This window comes from Dasypus novemcinctus, chromosome 23 (genome assembly GCF_030445035.2).
Source record: "Dasypus novemcinctus isolate mDasNov1 chromosome 23, mDasNov1.1.hap2, whole genome shotgun sequence".
Taxonomy (NCBI): Eukaryota; Metazoa; Chordata; class Mammalia; order Cingulata; family Dasypodidae; genus Dasypus; species Dasypus novemcinctus.
In genome coordinates, this window is record NC_080695.1 from 53,009,269 (window position 1) to 53,033,046 (window position 23,778).

The 23,778-nt window shown below is 44.9% G+C and overlaps 1 protein-coding gene across 5 annotated transcripts in view; it reads right to left on the reverse strand.

The window, feature by feature from the left end:
* Window positions 1-390: 390 nt before the first annotated feature.
* LOC101415550 (acyl-coenzyme A synthetase ACSM1, mitochondrial-like) overlaps window positions 391-23,778 on the reverse strand; it is a 43,251-nt gene continuing 19,863 nt past the window's right edge. For 3 of the 5 annotated variants that reach the window (XM_058286350.2, XM_058286346.2, XM_058286347.2), the window contains exons 4-14: window positions 22,936-23,143; window positions 21,198-21,338; window positions 18,850-19,009; window positions 15,600-15,679; window positions 13,333-13,456; window positions 10,932-11,012; window positions 9,841-9,942; window positions 6,515-6,642; window positions 5,449-5,548; window positions 2,425-2,544; window positions 391-740 (exon numbers count right to left, since the gene is read on the reverse strand). In XM_058286350.2, coding sequence (XP_058142333.1) covers window positions 636-740; window positions 2,425-2,544; window positions 5,449-5,548; window positions 6,515-6,642; window positions 9,841-9,942; window positions 10,932-11,012; window positions 13,333-13,456; window positions 15,600-15,679; window positions 18,850-19,009; window positions 21,198-21,338; window positions 22,936-23,143 — 1,349 coding nt within the window. In that variant the 3' untranslated portion in view covers window positions 391-635. The other 2 variants (XM_058286348.2, XM_058286349.2) reach the window with 2 other exon arrangements.

Sequence of the window (23,778 nt, forward strand, 5' to 3'; positions counted from 1 at the left end):
AGGGCTGGGCAAGTCCTGAGTCCCTCTGAAGGAATGACTGGATGGGCTTCCCCAGGGTGGGATGCAAGGCAGGGTGTCGAGGCTCTTACTAGGGATGAGTGGGGGGCACCCTTGGACAGGGCTGGGGAGCCCTGGGCTCCCAGTGACACTGTTCTGGTCTCACCCACAGGACACAGGCAGAGCCGAGCAGGGGCTGGGACATCCCTATTGGGCCTTGGGGTATTTGGCCATCGAAAGGGTATGCAGGGTCACTATGGGGCTGAGGGAAACATTGGAATATGGTCCTCGGCTTATCTGAGATCAGAGGTTGGGGAGAATTAGGGAGGAAAGTTCTGGAAAGTGCTCTGCTCAGGTTGAGACACAGAGGGAACTCACAACACAGGGGCACTGTTGATGCTGATGTTCATATTTTATTACCCCCCACCCAAGCCCGGTGCTCACTTGGGCAATTCAAAGGGACAGAGGACTTGGAGGAGGGACAGTGACTGCACTTAGCTTAAATAAGCAAAAATAGTTGGGATCTTGGTGCTCCTGATTCCCACCCAACCCAGTTAACTCTGTCAAAACCGTTGGCCCCATCATCACAGTGGGGATACTGAGGCAGTCAGGGCTTTGTCCACGTGGGAGGTCTGAATTTATGGTCTTGTTGTTGATTGCATCTGACCAAACTCCTTTCTCTGAAGTTCACTCCGTTTAATCTTGCCAGTGACAGTTTTGGGCAGCTCTGGGACAAACTCCACCTGGGTGAAGATAGAGCAAAGCCACTGTGGCTTAGCCTGGCTATCATTCCCTGACAATTTCCCACTTCCCTCCTTCACCCTGCACAAACCCTCAGTGAGGCTGACATCCTGTGCTGGCCTTAATGTGATCTGGGTTCTCCTGACTCTCGGACATTGGTCATAGCCACGTGGCTTGCTTTGGCCAATGACATGGCACCTCTAGGCAGAAGAGTTCAGATCCATGCGATGGGGGCCCTTTCTCTCCATCTGCCATAGCACCCAGCAGGTACCTACATGGGGGCTGCTCCTTTATCCTGGTCCCAGGATGAGGGGATGTGGAGAAGAGGTCCCCGGAGAGCTATGGTGGACATGTGCATGAGCAAGAAATATGTCTCCAGTGTTATACACCTGTAAGCCTTCAAGGCTGCTTGTTACCTGCCACATAACCCAGCCCATCCTAACTGGTACACATCTTCTAGTCTCATCTCTATGAGGCAGCATTGCCTAGCATTAAAAGCATGAACTTGGTTGCCAGACACACCTGGATTTGAGCTCCCTCTCTGCCTTTTATGACTTGCAATCTCAGGCAATTTACTTTGAGTGTCTGAGCCTCAGATTCCTGTCTGTAAAGTGGGATAGTTACACCATCTCAAGTTGTGGTCAGGATTACATGAAATAACAGTGCATGCAGAGAACTGAGGACAGGGCTTGGCACACATTGTAAGTGCTCCTTAAGTGTTGGCCTGATAGCTACACAATAAGAGGTTACTTAACCTCTTTACACATTGGTTTCCTCATCTATAAAAAGGGTATGACAAGAGTCCTTAGCTCATTGGTTTTGATGAGAGTTGACTGTGTTGGGGCATATAAGTGTTCAGTAAATGTGAGTCCAATAGGTGTATAATAGGCATTTAGACAATGCAGCAAAGAAGGAAATGCTACCATTTTGTCATATGTATCCTTTCAAGCTTTTTTTTTTAAAGAGGAGCATACTATGTATAATATTTCATATTCTGCTCTTTTCATAATATATTATAGAGATTTTTTATGTCAAAAATTAAGATCTGCATCAACATTTTTAAAAGGTTAATATGCAATTTCATGAATGATTTAAATCAACTCTCTATCATTGGACATTTAGATCAGTGGTTTTCAAAGTTCAGACCATGGTGCATTAGTGGCTTATAAACTTAACTTTGTAGATTGCAATCACCATTTAAAAATTAAAATAGGATAAAACTATCAGAATATATCGCATGTTTTAAGGATATGATTTTGTTAATTTTTGTCTGTTTGTGTGTCTATATATGTATGTTTATACATGTATGCATGTTATATCTGTCCAGGATTGTTATATAAAACACCTTTCTTACTACTAATCATGTTTTTAAAAGTTTTGAAGCTACTGAATTTGATTTCTTTTTCAAAATTTGCAAGACTATCAATAACTTTCTTGGATGAATAACTTTGGGTGCTTGTCTGATTTCTTCCTTGAGGTTAACTTGCCAGCAATAGATTCCTTTTGCGTGTCTGACACAGGATAAAGTTTCTATCGAAGTCTGCTCCCCCACCCCTGTGAAGCTGAGTTGCCTCTTCTGCCACAGAAAAGGCTAAAGCTGTTGGTTCTCTAGCCTTCTGCCCAGAAGCCCTAACAGACTTGTGGGAGCCAAGCCTGGGTCAGACCTGATCCACCTGCCCAGCTCACCTTCCTGGGGTACTTGTACGGGGCTGTTACTGACTTCACGTGTTGTTGCAGCTCCTTGGTGAGCTTGTCCTGGTCATGAGACAGGAACGGTGGGGCCAGGACAATAAACGCCTTCACCACCTGCAGGACAGGGGCGGAGGCTCAGGGTGAGGGTCAATAATTTATATAGTTAAGAAAAAGTAAATGTTATTGAATGAATGGAGCAACAAGTTGATGCTGAGCCATAAAGTGGCTAAGGGCATGGTGGCTTTGGAAAAGGGCAGGACTAGCTTCAAATCCAATTTCCATTCCATGCCTTGCAAAGTTACTTAAACTGTCTTTTTTTTTTTTTCAAAATTGATTTTTTTATTCATTTTTTAAAAAATATTACATTCAAAAAATATGAAGTCCCATTCAACCCCACCGACCCCACCCCCCACTCCCTCCACAGCAACACTCTCTCCCATCATCATGACACATCCATTGCACCTGGTAAGTAAATCTCTGGGCATCGCTGCACCCCATAGTCAATGGTCCACATCATAGCCCACACTCTCCCACGTTCCATCCAGTGGGCCCTGGGGGGATATACAATGTACTGTAGTTGTCCATGAAGCACCACCCAGGACAACTCCACGTCCCGAAAACGCCTCCCCATCTCATCTCTTCCTCCCATTCCCCACACCCAGCAGCCACCATGGCCACCCTTCCCACACCAATGCCACATTTTCTCTGTGGACATTGGATTGGTTGTGTCCATTGCACATCTATGTCAAGAGGGGGCTTAGATTCCACATGGATACTGGATGCACTCCTCCTGCTTTCAGTTGTAGGCACTCTAGGCTCCATGGTGTGGTGGTTGACATTCTTCAACTCCATGTTAGCTGAGTGGGGTAAGTCCAGTAAATCAGAGTGTAGGATTTGAAGTCTGTTGAGGTTCAGGGTGTGGCTATCATATTGTCAGTCCAGAGATTCAAATCCCCTAAATATATCTTAAACCCCAACAGCAACTACAATTCCAGTAAAGTAGCATGAAAGTCTTATGAAAAGAGATCCCATCTAAGTCCAGTTCTATCACGCAGAAACACCAGCTCCAAAGAAGGGCCATCTGACCTGGCAGTGAACCCCATCTGCCATGACCATAGAACCCGTGGGTCTCTTTAGCCCTCAAAAGAACCAATACCTGGGATTGTATCTACTTTATCTGTCTCTGAGACTCTGCTCAGGTGTACATAAGGACAATCCTTCTGACAACCTCCAGACTCTTTTTTAGAGACTCGTAGCCATATAAACTCATTTCTCCTTTCCATTTCCCCCTTACATGAGGTCAAACAGCATTTTAAAGTCATGTTATTATATGTAGACAGGGATATTCTGCTGATCTGCGTTGGACCTTTAATTCAAGGTCATTTTCTAGTTGCATCTTCAACTGGTATTTGGTAGTGTCCCTCGGTGCCAGGGAGGCTCACCCGCAGGTGTCATGTCCCACGCTGGGGGGAATGCACTGCATCTACATGCTGAGTTTGGCTTCGAGAGTGGCCACATTTGAGTAACATGAAGGCTGTCAGGAGGAAACTCCCAGGCACAATGCTGCTCTAGGCCTTATTCTTATTGCAGGCATATAGGCTCACAAGCATAGTCATTAGTATCAGGAGCCCACTATTGGACCCTCATTCCTTCCTGGTTCTTACCGTTGCACCTGGGGGACTGCCGCGGCTCCCCTAGGGACCATGACAGAGCACCCCCGGCCAGTAACCCAGTACCCCCCCAGCTGTTGTTTTTAATTGTTTCCACTATGAGTATATCCAAACATTACCATGCACCCTGGACATATGCCCTGTATAAATCCCTGTCAACCATATATAGCCTGTCAATAACATCCCATACCAGTATTCCTCCGCTGCCATTGTTGAACCACTCTGTGATCCAAAACTTCCTGTAAAGTGAATCCCAATATAATGTCAGGTTCTCTTACTAGTAAAATGGAATATAGCGATGAGTTTAAAGGTTAGATCTAGAGTACATATTGATTTGGAAAAATTTCTACATCCTATCTTTTTCTTTTCTTTTTTCCTAATTATTGAGCTTCTCTTCACAAGAGTCTTAGATCACAGTAATTCATATATACAATATACAATACTCCCACATATCCACCGTAAAACCTTTTCCCTTCCACAGCGATAATCTTTTAACTTATTCATATCATATTTACTGAAACTGATGTACAGACTCTGAAACAATAAGATAACTAAAAAATTTAGAAAACTGTATATCCTAACATATGGACCACATTGTAAGCAGAGATGTCACCTTGTTTGAAAGCTATTGTTTTGGAGTCTGTACTTAAACTGTCTTAACCTCAGTTCCTTCTCAGTGAAATGGGCACAATAAAATTTCTTCTCTCACAGAGTTTCTGTAAAAGATTCCATGAAATTATGCATGTAAAATGTCTGATTAGTTTCAATTTAATTTTATTCCTCTCATGATTATACCACCATCATTCTTACTATTACTGTATGTATGGTTTTGTGTCTGGAACCTGGTGGATGTCTGATACATGTTGTTGCTTATTATTATAAGGGTCTTATATATAATTGGTGCTCAATAAATACTTGTTGATCAATACATGCATGCTCCACAGTCAGATTGCTTAGATTTCCTTTCTGGCCCCTGCACTTATTAGCTGTGTGTTCTGGGCAACTACTTAATGTCTGTATTCATCTATGCCCATACTATAAAAATGGTATATATTTTTAAAATTGGATTGTTCACCAGCTAATTTTTTTAAAAAGGGTAGGAAAAGAGTCCTTATTTCATTTGGTTGTGGTGAGGGTTAAATGTGTTGAGGCATAGTAAGTGCTCATTAAATATTAACTGTCATCATGTTAATCAAAAGCATTTCAGGGTGACAGGTGAGGCCACAGTGCGCCCTGCTGCCCACGCCGTGTAAGTGCACACACTCATTTTGCCTTCCCTCCCCTCCAGGGCCTAGGCTGGACGTTTCCCTGCTCTGGGTCACGGTGGCCTCCCTGTCCTCTTGCTCACCTCCCCCCTAATGGGGTCCGGGCTGCTGACGACGGCTGACTCGGCCACTGCTGGATGCTCTGCCAGGGCGTCCTCCACTTCTGCCGGCCCGATGCGGAACCTGAAGATCAATTGTTCTTTCCTTCACGGGTTCTGAGGCAGAGCCAGAGTTGGGGTGGATTGGGCCTCAAATCTTGTTCTCTGGGGGGTCACATCTGCCAGAGACCTGTAACTTCCCATCACGGGCCTGAGATGGAAGACCAAGACCCTCTATGCTAGGAAATACCAAGGCTCGATGGCTCCCAGAGCTCCTGCCATCCCCGCCTCCAATGCTTTGTCCTCTCAAAGCCCTGGGCTTGTCTCAAGCAGCTTCCACCAGCATGAAATTCCTTGGAAGCCTCACGCTTCATCTAAAACATTTGAGCAAATTCTGCATCCGATTCCCCACTATATCAGCGTTTATTATAGAAAATTTTAAAAATTCAATTTCCAGGAGAAAGTGTTGCACAGAAAGAGCCTTTAAAAAAATGTAATCCTGGAGTCAGACTACCTCCATTCAAGTCTAGGCTTTGCCCTGTATTCTCTTGAGACCAAGCAAAAATTTTTATGGCTCTATGACTCAGTTTCCTTATCTGCAAAATGAGGGAAATGATAGCATCTTTCTCATAATATTGAGGATGTGTTAAGTGAGTTAATAGATACACAGACTTTATCTAGTAGGTACTCCATAATTGTTAGCTATTATTTTGTTTCTGTTGTGACATCTTGCACCCTATTTGAGGAGCACAAGATAAAATAAGCTCCCCAACCAATGGAGATCCAAGAGCAACCTCCTTTCCCATACCCACCCCTTAAATTTCCTGATGTCTTATTATGAGTTTGGCTCTTTCCAGAACCCCTGGGTCTGGACACGGGTTGGGGGAGGTGCACAAAAAGAGGCCCCCTGGGCCAGGGCCCCCTTACGTGCTTCTCTGCATGGAATTAGGCTGAGGGTCCCCTCATCAGTCCTGGAGGCATAACTTGGCAGGTGATATCCCATCAGGCAGGTGGGAGCAGCACCTGCTGGCCCTGGGATCGCCAAACCTACCCGGAGGCATTGATGATGTCATCACTCCTCCCCAGGAACCAGAAGTAGCCCTCTGCATCTATAGTTGCTCTGTCCCCAGTATTGTAAAAGTCCCCACACTCCACTTCAGCTGTCTTCTTGGGGTCACCCTGCAAATATAAGAGCACCCCTGCTGAAGGCAGTCAGTGTAGAGATGACGAGCCTGGCCTTGGGGCTCAGATCTGGTCTCCTGTCCTGCCTCTAGCTCTTTCTGGTACTCAGGCAAGTTTTGTAATTGCTCTGAGTCTGTTTTCTTCCCAGGTAGCACTCAATGCAGGTTATAAAGCCAATTGTCATGATCATTGAAAAAATAACTCACTTGTACATGGCATATCACTAATATATTCAAGAGAACAGGAACCCTGCTTATTTTATCCACTGCTCTAATCTCAGCACCCACACAGTGCCTGGCATGTGAGTGGTTTCAATAAACATTTACTGAATGAATTTTCTTCTCCAAACACTGTCTCATTTGATTTTTATGGAAATGCTATGATACTGGCCTTTTCTTTCTATTAGAGAAGTTGTGAGTTTGCAGAACCATCATGCATGACGTACAGGATCCCCATATAACACCCTATTAGTGACACTTTGCAGAAGTCTAGAGAACTGACACCCTATTAGTGACACCTTACCTTTGTTACAATTGATGAAAGTATATTTTAAAAATAATTGTACTATTAAATTTAGTCTACTAAAAAAATGCTCCTAAAAGTATACAGAGTCTTTGGTTTTATTTAGGGGTGAGGCTGGCATTTTTTAAAAAGTAAAATTTTAAATTTTGAGATAACTGTAGATTTACATGTAGTTATAGGAAACTACACTGAGAGCCCATGTACTTTTACCTTATTTCCTCCCATGGAAACATCTTGCAAAACTATAGTTCAATATCACAACACAGTGGCATGGATACAGTCCACCAGTTATTCAGATATGCCCTCTTACTTGTGCTCGTGTGTGTGTGTGTATTTAGTCCCACACAATTTTATCACATGCATATCCTGTTTCCCCCACCACAGCCAAGATCCAGACCAGTTCCACCATCACAAGCATCTCTGGCATTGTTCTTTTGTAACCACATCCATTATTCCCTTCTTCTCTATTGCTCCACCATCTGCCCCTTTCCCTAGCCCCTGACAATAAGTAATCCTTTCTCCTTTTCTATAATGGTGTCATTTCAAGAATGTTATATAAATGGAATTATCCAAGATTTGTGATTGGCCACTTTTTATTCAGCATGATTCTCTGGAGTTTCATTCAGGTTGCAAAACATACCTAAATGCACATACACAGTTTGTTTAATCAATCACCTATTGATGGGCAGCTGGGCTGTTTCCATTTGGGGGCTATTACAATGAATAAATAGGTATTTTTATAGACTATTTTAAAGAAAAGGAAACATGCTCAGAGAGGCACAGTAACTTGCTCAAAGTCACTCAGCTGGTCAAAGCAAGGGTTGGAATTTGGAGTAAAGCTCCCTCCAATTTCTATGCACATGACTATGAAGCTATTTCTTGTCTTCACCCTTGGGCAAAACATGACATTATTTAAGAGGTACATGAAAAAAATTTTTAACAACTTTGATTCACATTCCTTTTGGAATTCTCTTCCAATTCTTCTGGTTATATTGAGGAGAGTCTTGGTTTGGCCCTAACATGTCTTTAACATCTCTGAAAGCCTTGCTCCTCTCCCTTTCTTTCCCTAGGAGGAGGGTAGGCTTCAGGATAAGAGAGTTTGGCAGGAAAAGATTTAACTAGAATTTAAGAAAAATGTTTTGTTTGTATCATTCTTATGGTAATATATGACTTGGATTTTTGTCAAGTGATACTGCTTCCCATGTAGGGTCATCAGGTAAACTTCATTTTTTTTCCAAGTGTTTTCAAGTGAAATAGATGATCTAATGAGAAAACTGAAGTAAATAATAATATGGATTGCTATGGATTGAGAATAAAAATAGTGGAGGTGGACGTGAATGACTGAAATTTAGGAAACATCACACCAGGTGTCCAGCAATGCACCCTGATGTACCCCTGGAACTGCTGAATAGTTCAGTGGACTGTGTTTTGATACCATTGGTCCCCTGGACGAACTTTCTCCATGCCAAGCATGGCAGGTAGGGCATCAGAGGGGAACCTGGACAATGGCCTTAAACATCTGCCTCTTTCTCTCAGAGCCTGGATTTCCCAGAGGTGGAGCCTCAGCCCACAGATGCTTCCTGGAAAGAAATGTATCTCATCTCCCTCATAGAGGTGATCAGAGTTGACAAAGGCACTCAAGTGAGTGCTTTAAAAGTATACCATTGCTCTGCACTGTCCCAGTTCAATTTCACCAGAATCTCTGGAGTTGGACCCAAGCATCTATGAAGTTTCCTTCATTATTGTTATTTTTTAAGCTCCTCAGATATTGTCACTGTGCAGTCAGGGTTCAGTATCACTGGTCCTGTACACGTTTCCCTGTATTTATTTTCCCTTTAACTCAAGCTTAAATTTGTGCTCCTGAAAAATGAAGGCTAGAACCTGCATGTTTGCTTTGGGCAATAGTGTCACAAGATAAGCAGTGCCCTCTTGAGGCTGTGTTGACAGTGACATCAGGAGCAGACATCTGCTCAAAAATGGTGCACCAGTGACCATGATTTGGAGAAAGGGAATGGCTTTCAAGGTCTGATCACCCTTCCATGCTCATTCTTAGAAGTGAAGACTTTCCCCTTTAGGGCTAGTATGACCCCGGGAAGGCTAGGGTTTGTTTTGATGAAAAGTTTCAGGAGGTTTCTTTAGAGCCTGTCACAGTTTTCTGTAATCCCTGGGTTTCTCCCCCAAATTAAAGAGTGAGGGCTTTGGACCCAAAAGACATGGATTTGAGTCCTATGCTGGAACTGCCATTTATATGATATGGGGAAATCTCCCAATGCTTCCATGCTGCAGGTTCTTCCTCTGTGAAGTGAGGATAATGCCCCCTGGAGGATCAGTGAGGTTAGTGATTGGTCCACACCCTGTGGTTGCTAAGTGAGATGGTTTGTACTGGAACCCAACCTGCTTGACTTTGAAACCACAGGAATTCCTTGGTACTGAAGTCTGGTGGGCTGAAGCCAGTCTTTCTCCCCATTAGCTGGCTTGTTAGCACCAGATGGGTTAGAGCAGGAAGGGATGTGGGAATGCACGATAAGCTTTTGGTAGGGATGGGGCCATCAGAACAGCTTCCCTGAGGTGGAGCAATGAAGAAATCATGGGATGGAGTTGTGTCCACCCCTCACCACCCCCACAGCTCTCTGGAGGGATCTGGGGTGGAAGGTGGGGATGGGGTGCCCTTACCTCGTAGCCCAAGAAAAGACCTATGGGCCTGATGGGCTTGATCCTGATGCCGATGTTTCCTTCAGTGTAGGGTGGCAGGATGTTGCCCTTGTCATCAATGATCTGGAGAAAAAGCCTGTGAGTCCCACCCTGCAGGGCCTCCCCGTAACCTCCTGCCTCATCCCACAGGGCTCCCCCATCCCCTTCTCATCACCCAGCCATCCCCTCCCTCATTCATGTGGCCTCAGTGGGGCAATGGGATTGGGGGAGTGGTGGAGGACGCCCATCAGAAAAGATATTCAAACTATCAAATGTCATTGAAAGTCAGCAAATAGTGACATTCAAATCATGAGTCTAATTGTTTCATGGACATATTGACATTGCAAATGTTTCTTCAAGTCATAAAACACTGATCAAGAAAAACTGAGGGAAGTGGACTTAGCCCAGAGGTTAGGTCATCTGTCTACCACATGGGGGGTCCAAGGTTCAAACTCCGGGCCTCCTTGATGCATGTGGAGCTGGCCCATGCACTGTGCTGATGTGCACAAGGAGTGCCCTGCCACGCAGGGTGTCCCCCACGTAGGGGAGCCCCACGCACAAGGAGTGCGCCCCCTAAGTAGAGCCACCCAGCGCGAAAGAGAGTGCAGCCTGCCCAGGAATGGCGCCACACACACGGAGAGCTGACACAACAAGATGACGCAACAAAAAGAGACAAAAGATTCCCGTGCCGCTGACAACAACAGAAACGGACAAAGAAAAACACGCAGCAAATAGACACAGAGAACAGACAACTGAGGTGGGAGGTAGGCGAGAGAAATAAAATAAATAAATCTTCAAAAAAAAACACAAAACATAAAAACCCTGAAAGCCCAGACTTGGTGACAGCTGCAAGTGCTGACCCCAGACCCTCTGTTCCACTGCCCCATGTGTGGTCCCTATGGCACTGCAGGTGTCAATTCCAACCTGCATAGGACATTGGAAGGAAAAAGAGGGAGGGAGGAGGCAGACAGCCAGGGCAGAGGAGCATGACTGGATCTGCCATCTGGTGTCACACAACTTCACAACACCAGCCAAGCATTGTCTACTCTTTGCCAATGCCATTAAGACCAAACCTGCATGTCGAAGGGTGGGATGGCCTTCCCCATGGAACCTGGCTTGATCTTCATGCCCCTGTAAATGCCACAAGTTATTCCCTGTTAACAAAAGAAGAGGCTGGAGTGGGCAGGCTGATCACAGAGCAGCAGGAATAGTACACAGCCTCCCCCTGGTCACAGGATGGAACACCAGCGGCCCTCATGGGGACATGAGGATGGCTGGGTTCCAGGCTATGTGCTTAGACCTGAGTCTAATGAGCAGATGTCTGCCACCCCCAAGTGGGCTGGGCTCATTCTAGATGTGGGGTCCTCAGGAGCTCACAGTCCTGCAGAAGGGTAACCCCAGGAACTGGGCAATGCCAGGCATGGGCCCATTTGCCAGCAGAAGGCCAAGTGTCCACACACATTACTTGGGGCTGTGAACAGGGCTGGGAATCCACTCCACCTGCATTGAGGATCACCAGCGGCCCTCAGGGGGACATGAGGATGGCTGGGTTCCAGGCTATGTGCTTAGACCTGAGTCTAATGAGCAGATGTCTGCCACCCCCAAGTGGGCTGGGCTCATTCTAGATGTGGAGTCCTCAGGAGCTCACAGTCCTGCAGAAGGGTAACCCCAGGAACTGGGCAATGCCAGGCATGGGCCCATTTGCCAGCAGAAGGCCAAGTGTCCACACACATTACTTGGGGCTGTGAACAGGGCTGGGAATCCACTCCACCTGCATTGAGGATCAGCTCTTTCTTGCCATTCCTTCTGCTAGCACTGTGCCAACTTGCCTTCTGAGGAACTTCATTCCTTCTTTGTGGTTCTCTTATGTGTCATTCTTTCTCTTGTTAAGAGTCTTCAAGCCAGACAGCCTAGGAGTTGATTCTTGAATCCCCCACTCACTAGCTGTGGGCCAGTTAATCCCCCTTGATTTCCTCCTCTGTAGGAGGGGATGATTATGAAACTGTGTGAGTGCTTGTGAATGTGAGAACAACTTAGTGCAGTGCCTGGCACATGCTGACTGTTCAGTAAATGACTATTATTAACTGTTACTCAGGCCCCAAAAGAAGTTAGTTGGAAGAGTCTCTTGCTGTGGGCTATTTCTTCATATTTCTATGCAGCTTAGAGGGCACTATTATTATTTTTGCCTGTCTTTTCCCACTTGGTAAATAGTGGACCTCCTGAGTACAGACATGGCCCCACTCACCCTGTACTCTCAGCATCTAACACAATTCCTACCTACTTACAACAGTAAGTACAACGCAAGCACGTTCTATGAGCTGGCACTGCGGCCAAAGCTTTCCTCCCTTCCACTCATTTACCTACCACAACCCAGCAAGATCACCTGTAATAGCCCATTTTAGGGATGGAGAAGCCAAGACTTAGGAAGGCTGAATGACATGCCTCAGGATTTGAAGCCTGTCATTGGCATAGCTGAGACTTGAATGCAGACCTGAGCTCCTGGGGGCCCTTTCCCCCCCTATCACTGCACTACTCATGCTGGAGGTTCTTGAAAAATGTTGCACAGATGAGTGAAAAGTGCATTGAGAAATAAAGCCCCTCCTGCATATAAGGGACTGAGTATTCTGTTGCTGCAAGTAGCCGACTGAAGGGACTGGGGTGTTGGGTAGAGTGCCCAGTTCTGGTCTTGCCCAAATAGAAACTCTGAGTCATTTAAGGACAGGACCTGAATCTCAACATTTCTCAGACCTGCAAGAAGACCAATGGACTTATTTGTTGACTTTTTTTTTTTTCAAAATAAATTGTCAGGCAAGCAAATGAACAGGGACTAAAGGGCCTGAGATGGGTCAGAGTCCTCTGTTCACTGGAGGGAGAGTGGGGTGGGGGTGGAAGCGGCTCTGTCCCACATTGCAAATGGACTGAGAACGTGTTCAAAGTCAGCAATACCACCCAGTCACTGATGCCATCTTGAGGTCTGAGACATGCATTATATTCTAAATGCCATGCCTACCTGGCAGCTCAAGGACCCTCTCTGGGGTCACAGTGTGTATGATGCATACAACAAGTCTTGCCCCCTCCATGCTATATATCCAGAAGTGAACATCTGGAGACCCTTCCCAGGATGCATCTGTGGCTGCCATCCTAGGAAGGAATGGTGGAGTGGGCAGGCCTTGCTGGCAGTGGCCAGGTTTGCTGTGGAAACCCTCCTATCCCATCAGCAGTCTGAGCTCCCCTGAGCTAATGATCACAGGGCCAGTGGCAAAATGCCCTCAGACCCCTTCTTACACTTTTGTCCAGTAGTTCGATCATTTTCAGCATTATTGGCTCCTCAATGAGTTGAGGAGCTGTGCGATGTCCTTCTGGAAATTGACTCTGGGCACATTCACCTGGGACTCTGGAGCCCACAGTCAGCTCATCTGCCAAGCTTGATGCCTGCCAAAGCTGGTCCAGCCCAGAAAGGACCTGTCCACCTACCGTTTCTGACTGTCCATAGACCTCACTGAGCTGGACGCCTGTCTGTCTTCTCCACTTCTCTTGCTCCTGGGGCAGCAGGGGCTCCCCGCCAGCACTGCAGTACTCCAGGGTTGGGAACCTGAGGCTTAGGGGAAGGCAGGGAGTCACTGGCATCCTAGGTCAGCCTTGCAGGTTCTGTTCCAGGCCCACCCAATTGTAGTGGGAGCCAACTCAGCGCTGGCATCAGATCATCCTCACTTTCTCACTTGCCTTCTGGGCATTATACCCATGGTCAAAGTCATGTGGTGTCACTTCCCGTGTTCTGGCAGGGTGTGGGAGGATGAGGCTATGCGGTAAATTGGGGGAGATCTGGATGAAATATGGATGATGATGTAAGAATGGGCAGGAGAGAAGCATGTTTATCAGAACTATCTCAGGGAAGCATGCTATGTGGCTAAAAGGGATATTTTTATAAACTGTAAAGGGGTGAGGGATAAAACCCCAAAAGACATGGTAGAGAGATAACCAAACTACACTGCCTTCTGTGGAGGGCATAGAAGGGCTTTTGTGAACTGCTTAGGATATAGGGCTTCTGGGTTAAATGTGGGAAAAGGGTGGAGAAGGGTCACCAGCAGCAGCCCTGAGAGAAGGCATTTTGGGGAGGACATGATGCCTGATGTGAACATCTGCAGTGGTTTTAGGCACATCAAGTGATACGTGTGCTCTCCTCCATTTCCCCCATGAAATCTAACATAAGGAATATAAAAACAGTCCAAGAAGGAATAGGTTCCTTGAAGAAAATGGGGACGTGATGGGGTCTGAGTGCTGGCTGGCATGGGGCAAGGATGGGCCACCTCTTGGGTGTCACTTTTCCAGCCTTCTCAACCTCGTGTGGCTCACAGTTGAGAATGAGGAAAAGGGGGGCTGAATTCACTGAGGGCTTCTTTCTCATTCTTCTGGGACTTTATCCAAAGTAGATAAATGGGATTGGATTATTACTGGGTTCTAACAAGGACCATCATCTGAAGAATGTTGTAGGAAGTAACGTATGCTTTGAAATATAGATAGAACCAGAATCTAGCTATACCAAGGTTCCATGAATGAGATTGAGTTGCATTTCAGAATTTGTTTCATAAGGGTAGTCAGGAAGCTCCTTGATATTTTAACTTTTGTGTCTAAAACTTATTTACCTGTGGTTTTTGAAGTGCCATTTCAATTTCAGAGTGTCTAAAAGAGACATAAAACTCCACAAGTTTCAAAGACCAGATTTCAGTTTAGTTAAAAATTAACTCTCAAACACAGGGAAATGTAAAAATAAAACTACAGTAAGATAACTCCATGAATCCACCAGATTTTGCCAAAAGTTCGAAACTCTGACAATAACAAATGTTAGCCAGGATGGGGACTAATGGGAATTCTCCCACCCTCCTTGTGGAAGCATTAACTGATTCACTACTTTGAAAATGGTATTGTCGTATGACCCAGCACTTCCTCTGCTGGAAAAACCCTACAGAAATGCTAGCTCACATGATCAGGGTACAGGTACAAGAGTTCACTGCAGCATTATTCAGCAATAGCCCCGATGTGGAAACTACCCAAATGTCCATTAATGATGAATTGATTTAAAAATTTATGGTATTTTCATGAAATTTGATATCATACAACAATGAAAATTGACAAATTAACTGTGAACACATGCAACCAGCTGGATTCATTTTAGAAACATAATTTGGAATTAAGGAAGAGAGATGTCACAAGATAATGCCTGAGTATGTGTATAAAGCTCAAAAGCAGATAAAACTGAGTTATTTTGCTCAGGGATATTTCATAAGAAGGAAAACTATGAAAGAAAGCAAGGAGTGGACCATAGACATCAAGATAGTGGTTGCCTTTAGGGGAGGGGGAGAGGCCTGGGGGAGCTCTAGTGTGCTGTCGATGTTTGATTTTTGTGACATGAGTGGTGGTCATACAGGTATTTTCAACAATTCATTTCTGTTTTATGTATTTTTTCTGTGTTCTTTTTATTTCACAGTGAAAATGTTTTAAAAAGAAAAACCCCATAATGATGCAAGGTTTGCTAAAGTGTTTCTCTGAGTTCTCTGGATTCTGGTTTAATGAACTAATTGGATGGGTGATAATTATCACCACCAATACTTAATAGACACACACAAACACAGGCACCCACAGATTACGCTCAAAGAACCAGAGGGAAACATGGTCAGACTGTCATGCATCAGATCCTCAAAATCCAACCCAAAGATCACTGATACCAACCACTTCTACCATACCTGGGGAAATTCTGCTGCAGAATCATTCGATATACAGCTGGTGCACCAAGGCACAGGGTGACAGGGTATTTGAAGAGTGTCTGGGAAGTAAGAAGAGAAGGAATTTTAATTTTACAGTTCACATGACACTATCCACTGACTATTAGCATTTCAGGTCTGACCTCCTCTCTAGAAAGCCCATTTAGTTACTTGTTAATTCATTCAATATACATATATTGAGCATGAATTTCATACATGACCCTGTGTCTGGTACTGCTGGTGGAAAGTAAGAAGAGTAAGGTGAAGTCAAACTCACATGGAAAGCAGGTCCTGGTATTGAATGCCAGGACTCAAAAGATAAAGCTGGAGTTGTCAGAAGTGAGATTTGAAGGAAGTTCTATAAGGATATAGTAGAGAAAACTATTTCTTCCAGTTTGGTAGTCCAGGGGGCTTGATGGAAGAGGTAGCATTTCATACGGGCACTGAGAAGTGGATAAGATATGTAAGCAGAGAACAGGGGGAGGCCCATCATGATAGAAGAAATAGCAAGAGGAAAGGCTCAGGAGCTGGAAAAATATTAAAGTCATCAAGTAATGAGGTATACTTAGACACATAGGAGAAAGAAAGAAAATTTAGTATGGTTAGAACTAGCTGGATCCAGACTCTGTAGGGTTAAAAATATCTGCTAGTCACCCTTGTTTGGCTAGAGGTGTAGCCTTTCAAGCTTTCATGTCAAGGGGGAGAAAAGCTAGGAGAGAAACAGCAAAGAGAAGACAATGTGGGTTTGGGCATCTAACTGGCTGGAATTTAAATCCTTGACTATTAATTTCTCTGCTACTCTGTATCTTTCTCTGCAAAAAGAGATAGCCATATCTTCCTCATAGGACGGCGATGAGGGGTGGGGTGGGAATCTCATGTCACCCTTGGTTTCTCTCTCTCCTTGGACTCAGCAATATCTCTGCAATACCTCACATTCATCTCCTCTTTTGTATTTTCAGTTCTACCCCCACTTCCAGGTCCACTGCTCCCACCCAGAGTTCCTCTCCATCTTCTCACCCCAGCCCCTTGGGCAGCCTTGTTTGTCTCTGTAACCTTGCTCTGGCTTCAAGATTGGGCCGGTGAAGGACAGGTGACCAGGCTGGGCCACCTGGATTCTAACTGATCTGGATGGGCATTTGGCAAGGGAAGATGGAAGCCTGTGCATGCTCTGGTCACCATGTTCAGCTCTGTGCACACAAAGCAGCAAAGCAGGTCCCCAGAGAGAAAGAAGGGAGCAGAGAAGCAGAGAGGAGACACAGAAGCTGCCTGCAGTCCTTATGCTTATCTGGTTCCTGTTCCAGAACTGGCCCTCTGCCTTTCCAGTTTCATGAGCTGCCCCAATGTGCCCCCACCCACGCACTTTTCCATGAGGTGGGCTTTCTATTACTTGCACCCAATAGAGCACTGCTTAGTATGTAAGGATTAGAGATAATATGTGTCAAGGGTCTTTCCCAGAGCTTGGCACTTAGAAGGCACTCATCAGATGCTGGCTAGGATTATTGTGGCTAAGCTGCAGTTTATGACTCATCTGGGGACTTTGCAGCTTGTGGTGGGGGGCTGGGAGCAGGAGACTCTTAGAATGGAGCTGGCTAGAGAGCTAAGTTTAGGGTTTGGGCAGAGAGGAAGCAGAGGGAATGTTCTGTTTTTGTGAATTGTGAATAGTACATTTTTTATTAGATTAAAAATTTTCCATCATCCATCAGAGAGACTGAAATAATAAATTAAAAATTGCTATTAAAATTTCACAAAAGTAATATGTGAAACATAAATCTAAATGATTAAACTTTCAAATGCTGTTGCTTTTTAAAAAATATGTAACATGAATGCTTTTGAAATAATTCAAGATTAAAACTACTGTATAACTTCGGGGACACCCCATAGCATGGAAGGAGAATTAGACTTGGGGAGGAGACTTGGTGTGCTTGTGCAGCTTTGAGCCTCAGATGCTTAAAGCATCCTGGCACATGTGATGACATATGGAAGGGCGGTTTCAAGTGCTGGAGGGATGATCACATGAACTTGACCAGCTAGCACTTAAATACAGGGGAATTAACCTGGAGAGAGAAGATGAGATTGCAGCACAGTTTTGAGAGTCACCTGCATTGATGTGCTTGCTGGAGAAACAAAAGCGAAGGAGATCATTTAGAAGGGAGAGGGAAGGTAAGGGCAGAGCCTTGGAGATCTGCAGGCTTTAGGGGGCAAGAGGGTTAAGAGGAGTGGGCTGCAGCAAGTGGAGAATGTTCTATGGAGAGTTTGGGATGAAGGAGAAAGACAGGGCTGGCCCAACAGGTAGCAGGGTCAAGGGAAGGTATCTTTACAATAGGAACTTTGACCATGTCTATGACTGAGGGAGTAGAGCTGATGGAGGATGAAGGGATTGAAAATAAAGGAGGAAAGGTAGATGGCAAGGGGCAGAGAAAACAGGACGTGCAGCAGTTGTGTGTGTGTCAGGGGTGGACTTTGAGAGGTGGAAGGGCAGGTCTGCCTCTTTGGTGGAAAGCAAAGATGTGAGTGGAGACACAGAGGCTTTTCAGGTTACAGGAAGAGGTTCAAGCAGGTGCCTTAAACCGTCACGATGCTCTGCACATAACAGTAAGAGCAAAGACTACCATTTACTGAATGCCTTCCACATGCTAGCTTCTGGATTAAGCACTCTGCACACTTTGCCTGAATTATCTCATTAATATGCACTATAATTACATGAGGTAGTAACTATTAACAGCCCCTACCATGTTTTAGAAAAGGAATCTGTGACTCAGCATGTTTATGTAACCTGCTAATAAATGGCAAAGCTGGGACAAGATGCTAGATCTGTCATATTCCAAGGTCTCCTCTTCTAAATACTTCACTGTACTGAGTAACAACACACACACACACCAGTTATTTGGCCTTTGTTGAGCCAGCAACCAGAGCTTGAGCCATGAGACCAGAGCTTGTTCTGGCTGCTATGTTTTTTCAAAAATGTGTCTCATGTCCGGAGTCTAATCTAAAGTCTGGGGAAGGGCTAAGAAATATGCATTTTCAAAGAGGTTCTGTCTGATGTGATTCTGATATGGTGATTCTTGTTCAGGGTGCCATCCTTTTATATAATATGAGACACCCAGACCAGGTTTAAACTAGGCTAATGGGCTTCTTTGAGAAATAAAATCTTTCTCACAAGGGTCCAGCTTCTGACTTTGAGACCTGGGTTTCCTTGGGGAGTTTGTTGATAGTAGAAGGATAGTCTGCTTACCTGTACAATGACCTTGGGGTCAAACTGTGGCAGATGATGGATGAAGAGGGTAGACCCTGCTGTCCATGGTTCAAGCAGGGCTCCTAAGACTGCCAAAATCCAGCCTGGGTCAGATAGGCACCAGATGATATCAGAAGTCTTTAGCTGTAGCCATTTCCTGCTAACTCCAAAATACAGTCATCTCAGCTGAGTGATCATGGTAGAATGTGAGAGCTGCTGATCTTGATTTTTGGGTATTGGTCCCTTCCTCTCATTCTCAGTCCAGGGGCTTAGGGTGGGGCTCCAGACCCATGCCCTACATCCCAAAAGAATGCTGCCAATTAACCAAGCATGTTTCCTGGCACGTGTGACTTAAATCAGATCACTCAAAATGATCAGAAATGCTGGGAGAGTCTGTTGTTCATTGACTGGCGTTGAATGTTACAGATAAAGGTCCCAGGTGATGCTGCTGGGCATTTTGGCTCAGCCTTTCTGAGAAGAGTGTCACCAGAGCTGAAGCTTAGCTGAGCCATGGAGAGACGAAACCCTAATCTAGAGGCTATGCCACCAAGTTTGAAGTCAAACCTGGGGCTGCTCTCTTTCATAAGCCAATAAGTTCCCTAGTCCCTCTTTGACTTAAAGAGGTGAGGATTAGGTTTTCTGCCATTTGCAATGGTGAGAGATAGAAATGTGGATAGAGAGAGAGGGAGAGAGAGAGAGAGACTTAATGAATACACCATCTTGGCAAGGGAGTAGAAGAATTTAGTCAGAGGGCAATCATTTATCCATGGTTGCAAGGTAGAAGGTGGAGGATTTCCCATTTATCCACCCTTTTCTTACTGCTATTAAAGGGCCTCTGGCATGTAACAGCTCCTTGAGAAAACACAACCACACCATTCCAGGATATTGATCTGAGGAGCTTTTTTGTTAGTGGACTGGGGTTTTGATGAGCCATTCACAACACCTCACACCATGTTTCTTAAGATTGAGGCAGGCTAACAGAAAATTACTACCTAGGGTGCTCTTTCTTCTAAGCTTCACTTCACATCTCTTCTGGGATGTCTCCCAGGCCACCTAAAACCCAGAAAATCCCAATCTCTTCTGCCTCCCTTAGTTTTGAACTGGTTCTCCTCCAGCATCTCTGTATTTCAGCGAATGTCAGAAACCCGCATGTCAATCTTGACTCCTTCTTCTCTCTTACCTCCCACATCTGCCAGCAGATGATCTCTCCTCTATCCCCTAATATGTCATCTCTCTTTCACTTAGACTAGGCCACCACCATCTTCCATATGGATTCTCTTAAGAGACTCTAATTCTTTCATGATTTCACTCTCATGTTCTTCAACCCATTTTCCATCCCCCAGTCACAGTGATCTTTGCAAAATTCAAACTTTTCAATACACCTCCACTGCTTTGCTGGATGAGGTCTAAACTCCACACCCTGGCCCATAAACCCTGTGTGCTGTGTCCCTTCCAGAATTTTCCAATTCTCCCCATTGGTCCCTCACCTCCACCTTAAGCACCAGCTTTTCTTAAGTCTTTGTACTTCCCTGCTTTTTGTATCTGTGTTAATTTCCACTGAATGGGAACCTCTACCTTCCAGTCCCTTTCTCTCACTCTCATTCCTCCTGGGCATTAGCTACTCACCTGTTATATTATCAAGTAACTAAAGAACCTACTGCCCACAAGAAACCTTTTGCGTCCTCTAATCAAGTTCAATAATTTAGTAAAACATTTAGAATGTGATTGCTAGTTTGGGGTGGGGTGTTGTGGAGAGGGAAGAAGAGGTTTGGTTTAGAGATAATTTCCCTGAGGGTAGGAGTTCAGACTCTATTGTTTGCTTTAGTTTGTGGGCAGTGGCTTGGAGGCATGGCTTGGTCCAGTTATTGTCTTCTGAAATAGCTCATGACTGGGAAAGTTTAAGTCTGATTGACCCATAATGGGAGAGAGGAGGGCATCTGTCACCTCAGGTCATAATGTTAGACTATTCTGTCTCTCCCAAACCAACTCTGGAGCCACTGACAGGGAAAAAATGACTGTCATTTGTGTGGCTTGTAGAGTCCCTGCTGCCTCCAACCACTCTTCCTCCCACCTCCTGTGAAAGTGCGCAGACACCACACAAATGTGCCAGCCATCCTGTGTTGTCCCAAGGTCTCTATCAGCAAACACTTTAGGATTCCACAAGCTTTACTTCTTCGACCCCAGAGTTCTGAGCCAAAGAAAGCAGGAAGGAGAAGCAGAATGGAGTCACTGTTACTTGGAGCTGCTTCTCCAGCACATGCACATGTGCTCACGTGCACACCCCACACCACACAATCCCCCATCCCAGGTGTGTGCCCCAGCTTCTCAGGGGGTGTCCTGTTTCCTACGTTGAAGGGAGGGAGGATCGTAAGGCAAGCCCATGGCTGTGTTTTGCCATCTTGGGGTAGCCTGTGGTCCCACTGGTGAAGAAGATGGCCATTGGGTCCATTGTCTTTGACTTAATACAGGTGTGTTCTGGGGATGCTGATCTGCAAAGGGATTTAAGACAAAAGGAGAGAAATCACATTAGCTGTTTTTCCATCCTCTAGGGAATCAAAGGAAGGAACATGAGGCTTCAAGTCAGGAAACTGGGGATGTGCCATGCTGGAGGCAAAACTGGCTCTCCTGGTCTTAAGCATTATACTGACTTTATGAGTGGTTTGGACAAGTGGATTGCTATTTCTTCCTTTCAAAAATGGAAAAACACAGGGCTGCTGTTTAATTTAGCAGGCACTTACATAGCTCTTACTATGTTCCAGGCAATTCACTGAGGTGGAGCCTATGCTTATGGTTCAGATTTTGCAGATGAAAAACCAGAGGCTTATAGAAGAAAAATAGCTTGCCTTGTGACACAGCTAGCAATTGGCAGAGCCAGGATTCAAACCTAGGCAGTCTGATCCACACTCTGTGCATTTAACCACACTGCTAAGCTTGTTTGATACTCACACTGACTTTACAGGAATTTAATGGTGATCTTGGTGATGGAGAATGGGCCAAAGAGCAAGGAAGAGAAAGAGTGGATGATACATATCTTATATATTTCTTATTATATATTATATAAAACATATGCATATATGCATCATTCCACATATTATGTATCTGCCCTGGTGTGAACTTGAGATGGCAGACAGAATGAGTGGTACCCTCAGTCTGTCTTGATTCTCAGGAGCTTCTCCTAGACTGAGACCACTTGGGATGGTTCTAAATACAAGCTAGCTACCTTATTTGGTGTTCAACCAAAGAAACTATAAACAATCCCAATGCTGTGTCTATTGGTCTCCCAGGATGCCATGTGGACTCTGGGTGATTTAAGAGATTTTTCAAGAACATTCTTGATTTTAACTCTTTTCATTTCATTCTCTGACTTTAGACTTTAGCATAAGATGTGACTTTGCTGAAATATTTGCCTTTTGGGATTGAAGAGCTTTAAAAACAGGTGTTACTTCAAGAAAACAAGCCCATTATGATTTATGTGTGTAATGTGAAAACTGTCTGAACATTTACAGAATTCAAGATTTGGAAGTGGAAAGGGCCTTTTCTTTCTCTAACATTTCCCTCCCTTTGTCCCTGTGTCCAAAGGCAGAGGAGAATGAACACCTACCACTCTGCCACTGGGGGATTCAAAATGTTGCCCACCAAAGCTGCCTGCCAGCTGTGGTCTCAGTTTTTCTTGAAGTCTCATGTTTCATCCTAAAAATTCATTTGAATCTTTCATTCAAGTAATTAATATATTTATTTTTCTATAAATTTAATATTTTAGAGTAGCCACCTACAAGGAAGATGAAACATAACAATCTTCTACCTCTATATATCCTCTTACCACAGTCCAGGAGTCTGTACATTTTAATTAGAGGAACACAGATTTTCAGCTTCCTATTTTAGGGATAAAGCAACTGAGACCAAGAAAGGGGAAGGAACTAGCCAAAGGTCACACAGCCGAGGAAACGACATAGCTGGAAAGAGAAAGTTTCCAACCTCCAGACTGGTGAGCATCTCACCACTGGCCCCTGGCCTCCCAGCCCTTGGGAGAAGATGGTTTTCATCTACCATTCTGCAGAGAGTGCAATCAACAGGCCAGAAACTCACTTAATCAGTGATGAGAAGTTCAGCCACCCTTTACGGCTGTGGTCAGATACCAGGAGCTTGACTTTCAGAGCAGGGCATTCAGAAGCCACAGAATCCACCTCTGGGGCCAGGGCATCTGTGGTCACAACACCTTTGGCCTTCGATGCTTGGAGTCGGTAGAGAATGTCCCTGGCCCTCATCTGGGTGGTCCCCGGGATGAAGATGATCCCTGAGGATGAGAAAGGGACTGTTTATTTCCTGGTTATCTTCCATAGCCTTGAGTTTCAGCCCTAACTTGACTGCACAGAAACCCCGTAAGAGCTTGCTGTGCAAAGTGTTCTTTATCAAACAATAGCATCAGAACAACCTAGGAGCTTGTTAGAAATGCAGAATCCCAGACCTCATCCCAAACCTGCTGAAGTGAAATCTTCATTTGAACCAGATCCCTAAATGATTCTAATGCACCTTCCAGTTGGAAAGCCCCGTCACAACCTTTTCTATTATAGATATATCCCACCAGAGCACAGATAGGTGGCTCCTACTTTACACAACTTTACAGCAGGTCTAGGAAGATAGATATGAGTAAGGTAGTCCTCCCCCACCTCAGGACCAGCAGCATCTCTGTCCTTGGAATTCCTCTTCTCAATTTCCTCTCTTCTGTCCCTTTGTGCCATCTTGAATCTCCTCTCCTCTCTTCATTCCTCATTTGGAGTTAAGCAGTAATCACATTGCCTTTTGAATTTTCCCTCCATCTCTACCACCAACAATTAGTTCATATCTTCAGGTGCCCCATTGGACTCTAGCCTCTCTACCTGATGCCTTGTCCTGAATCTTCCTGCCTTCCCACCTTCTGTATTGTCTGGT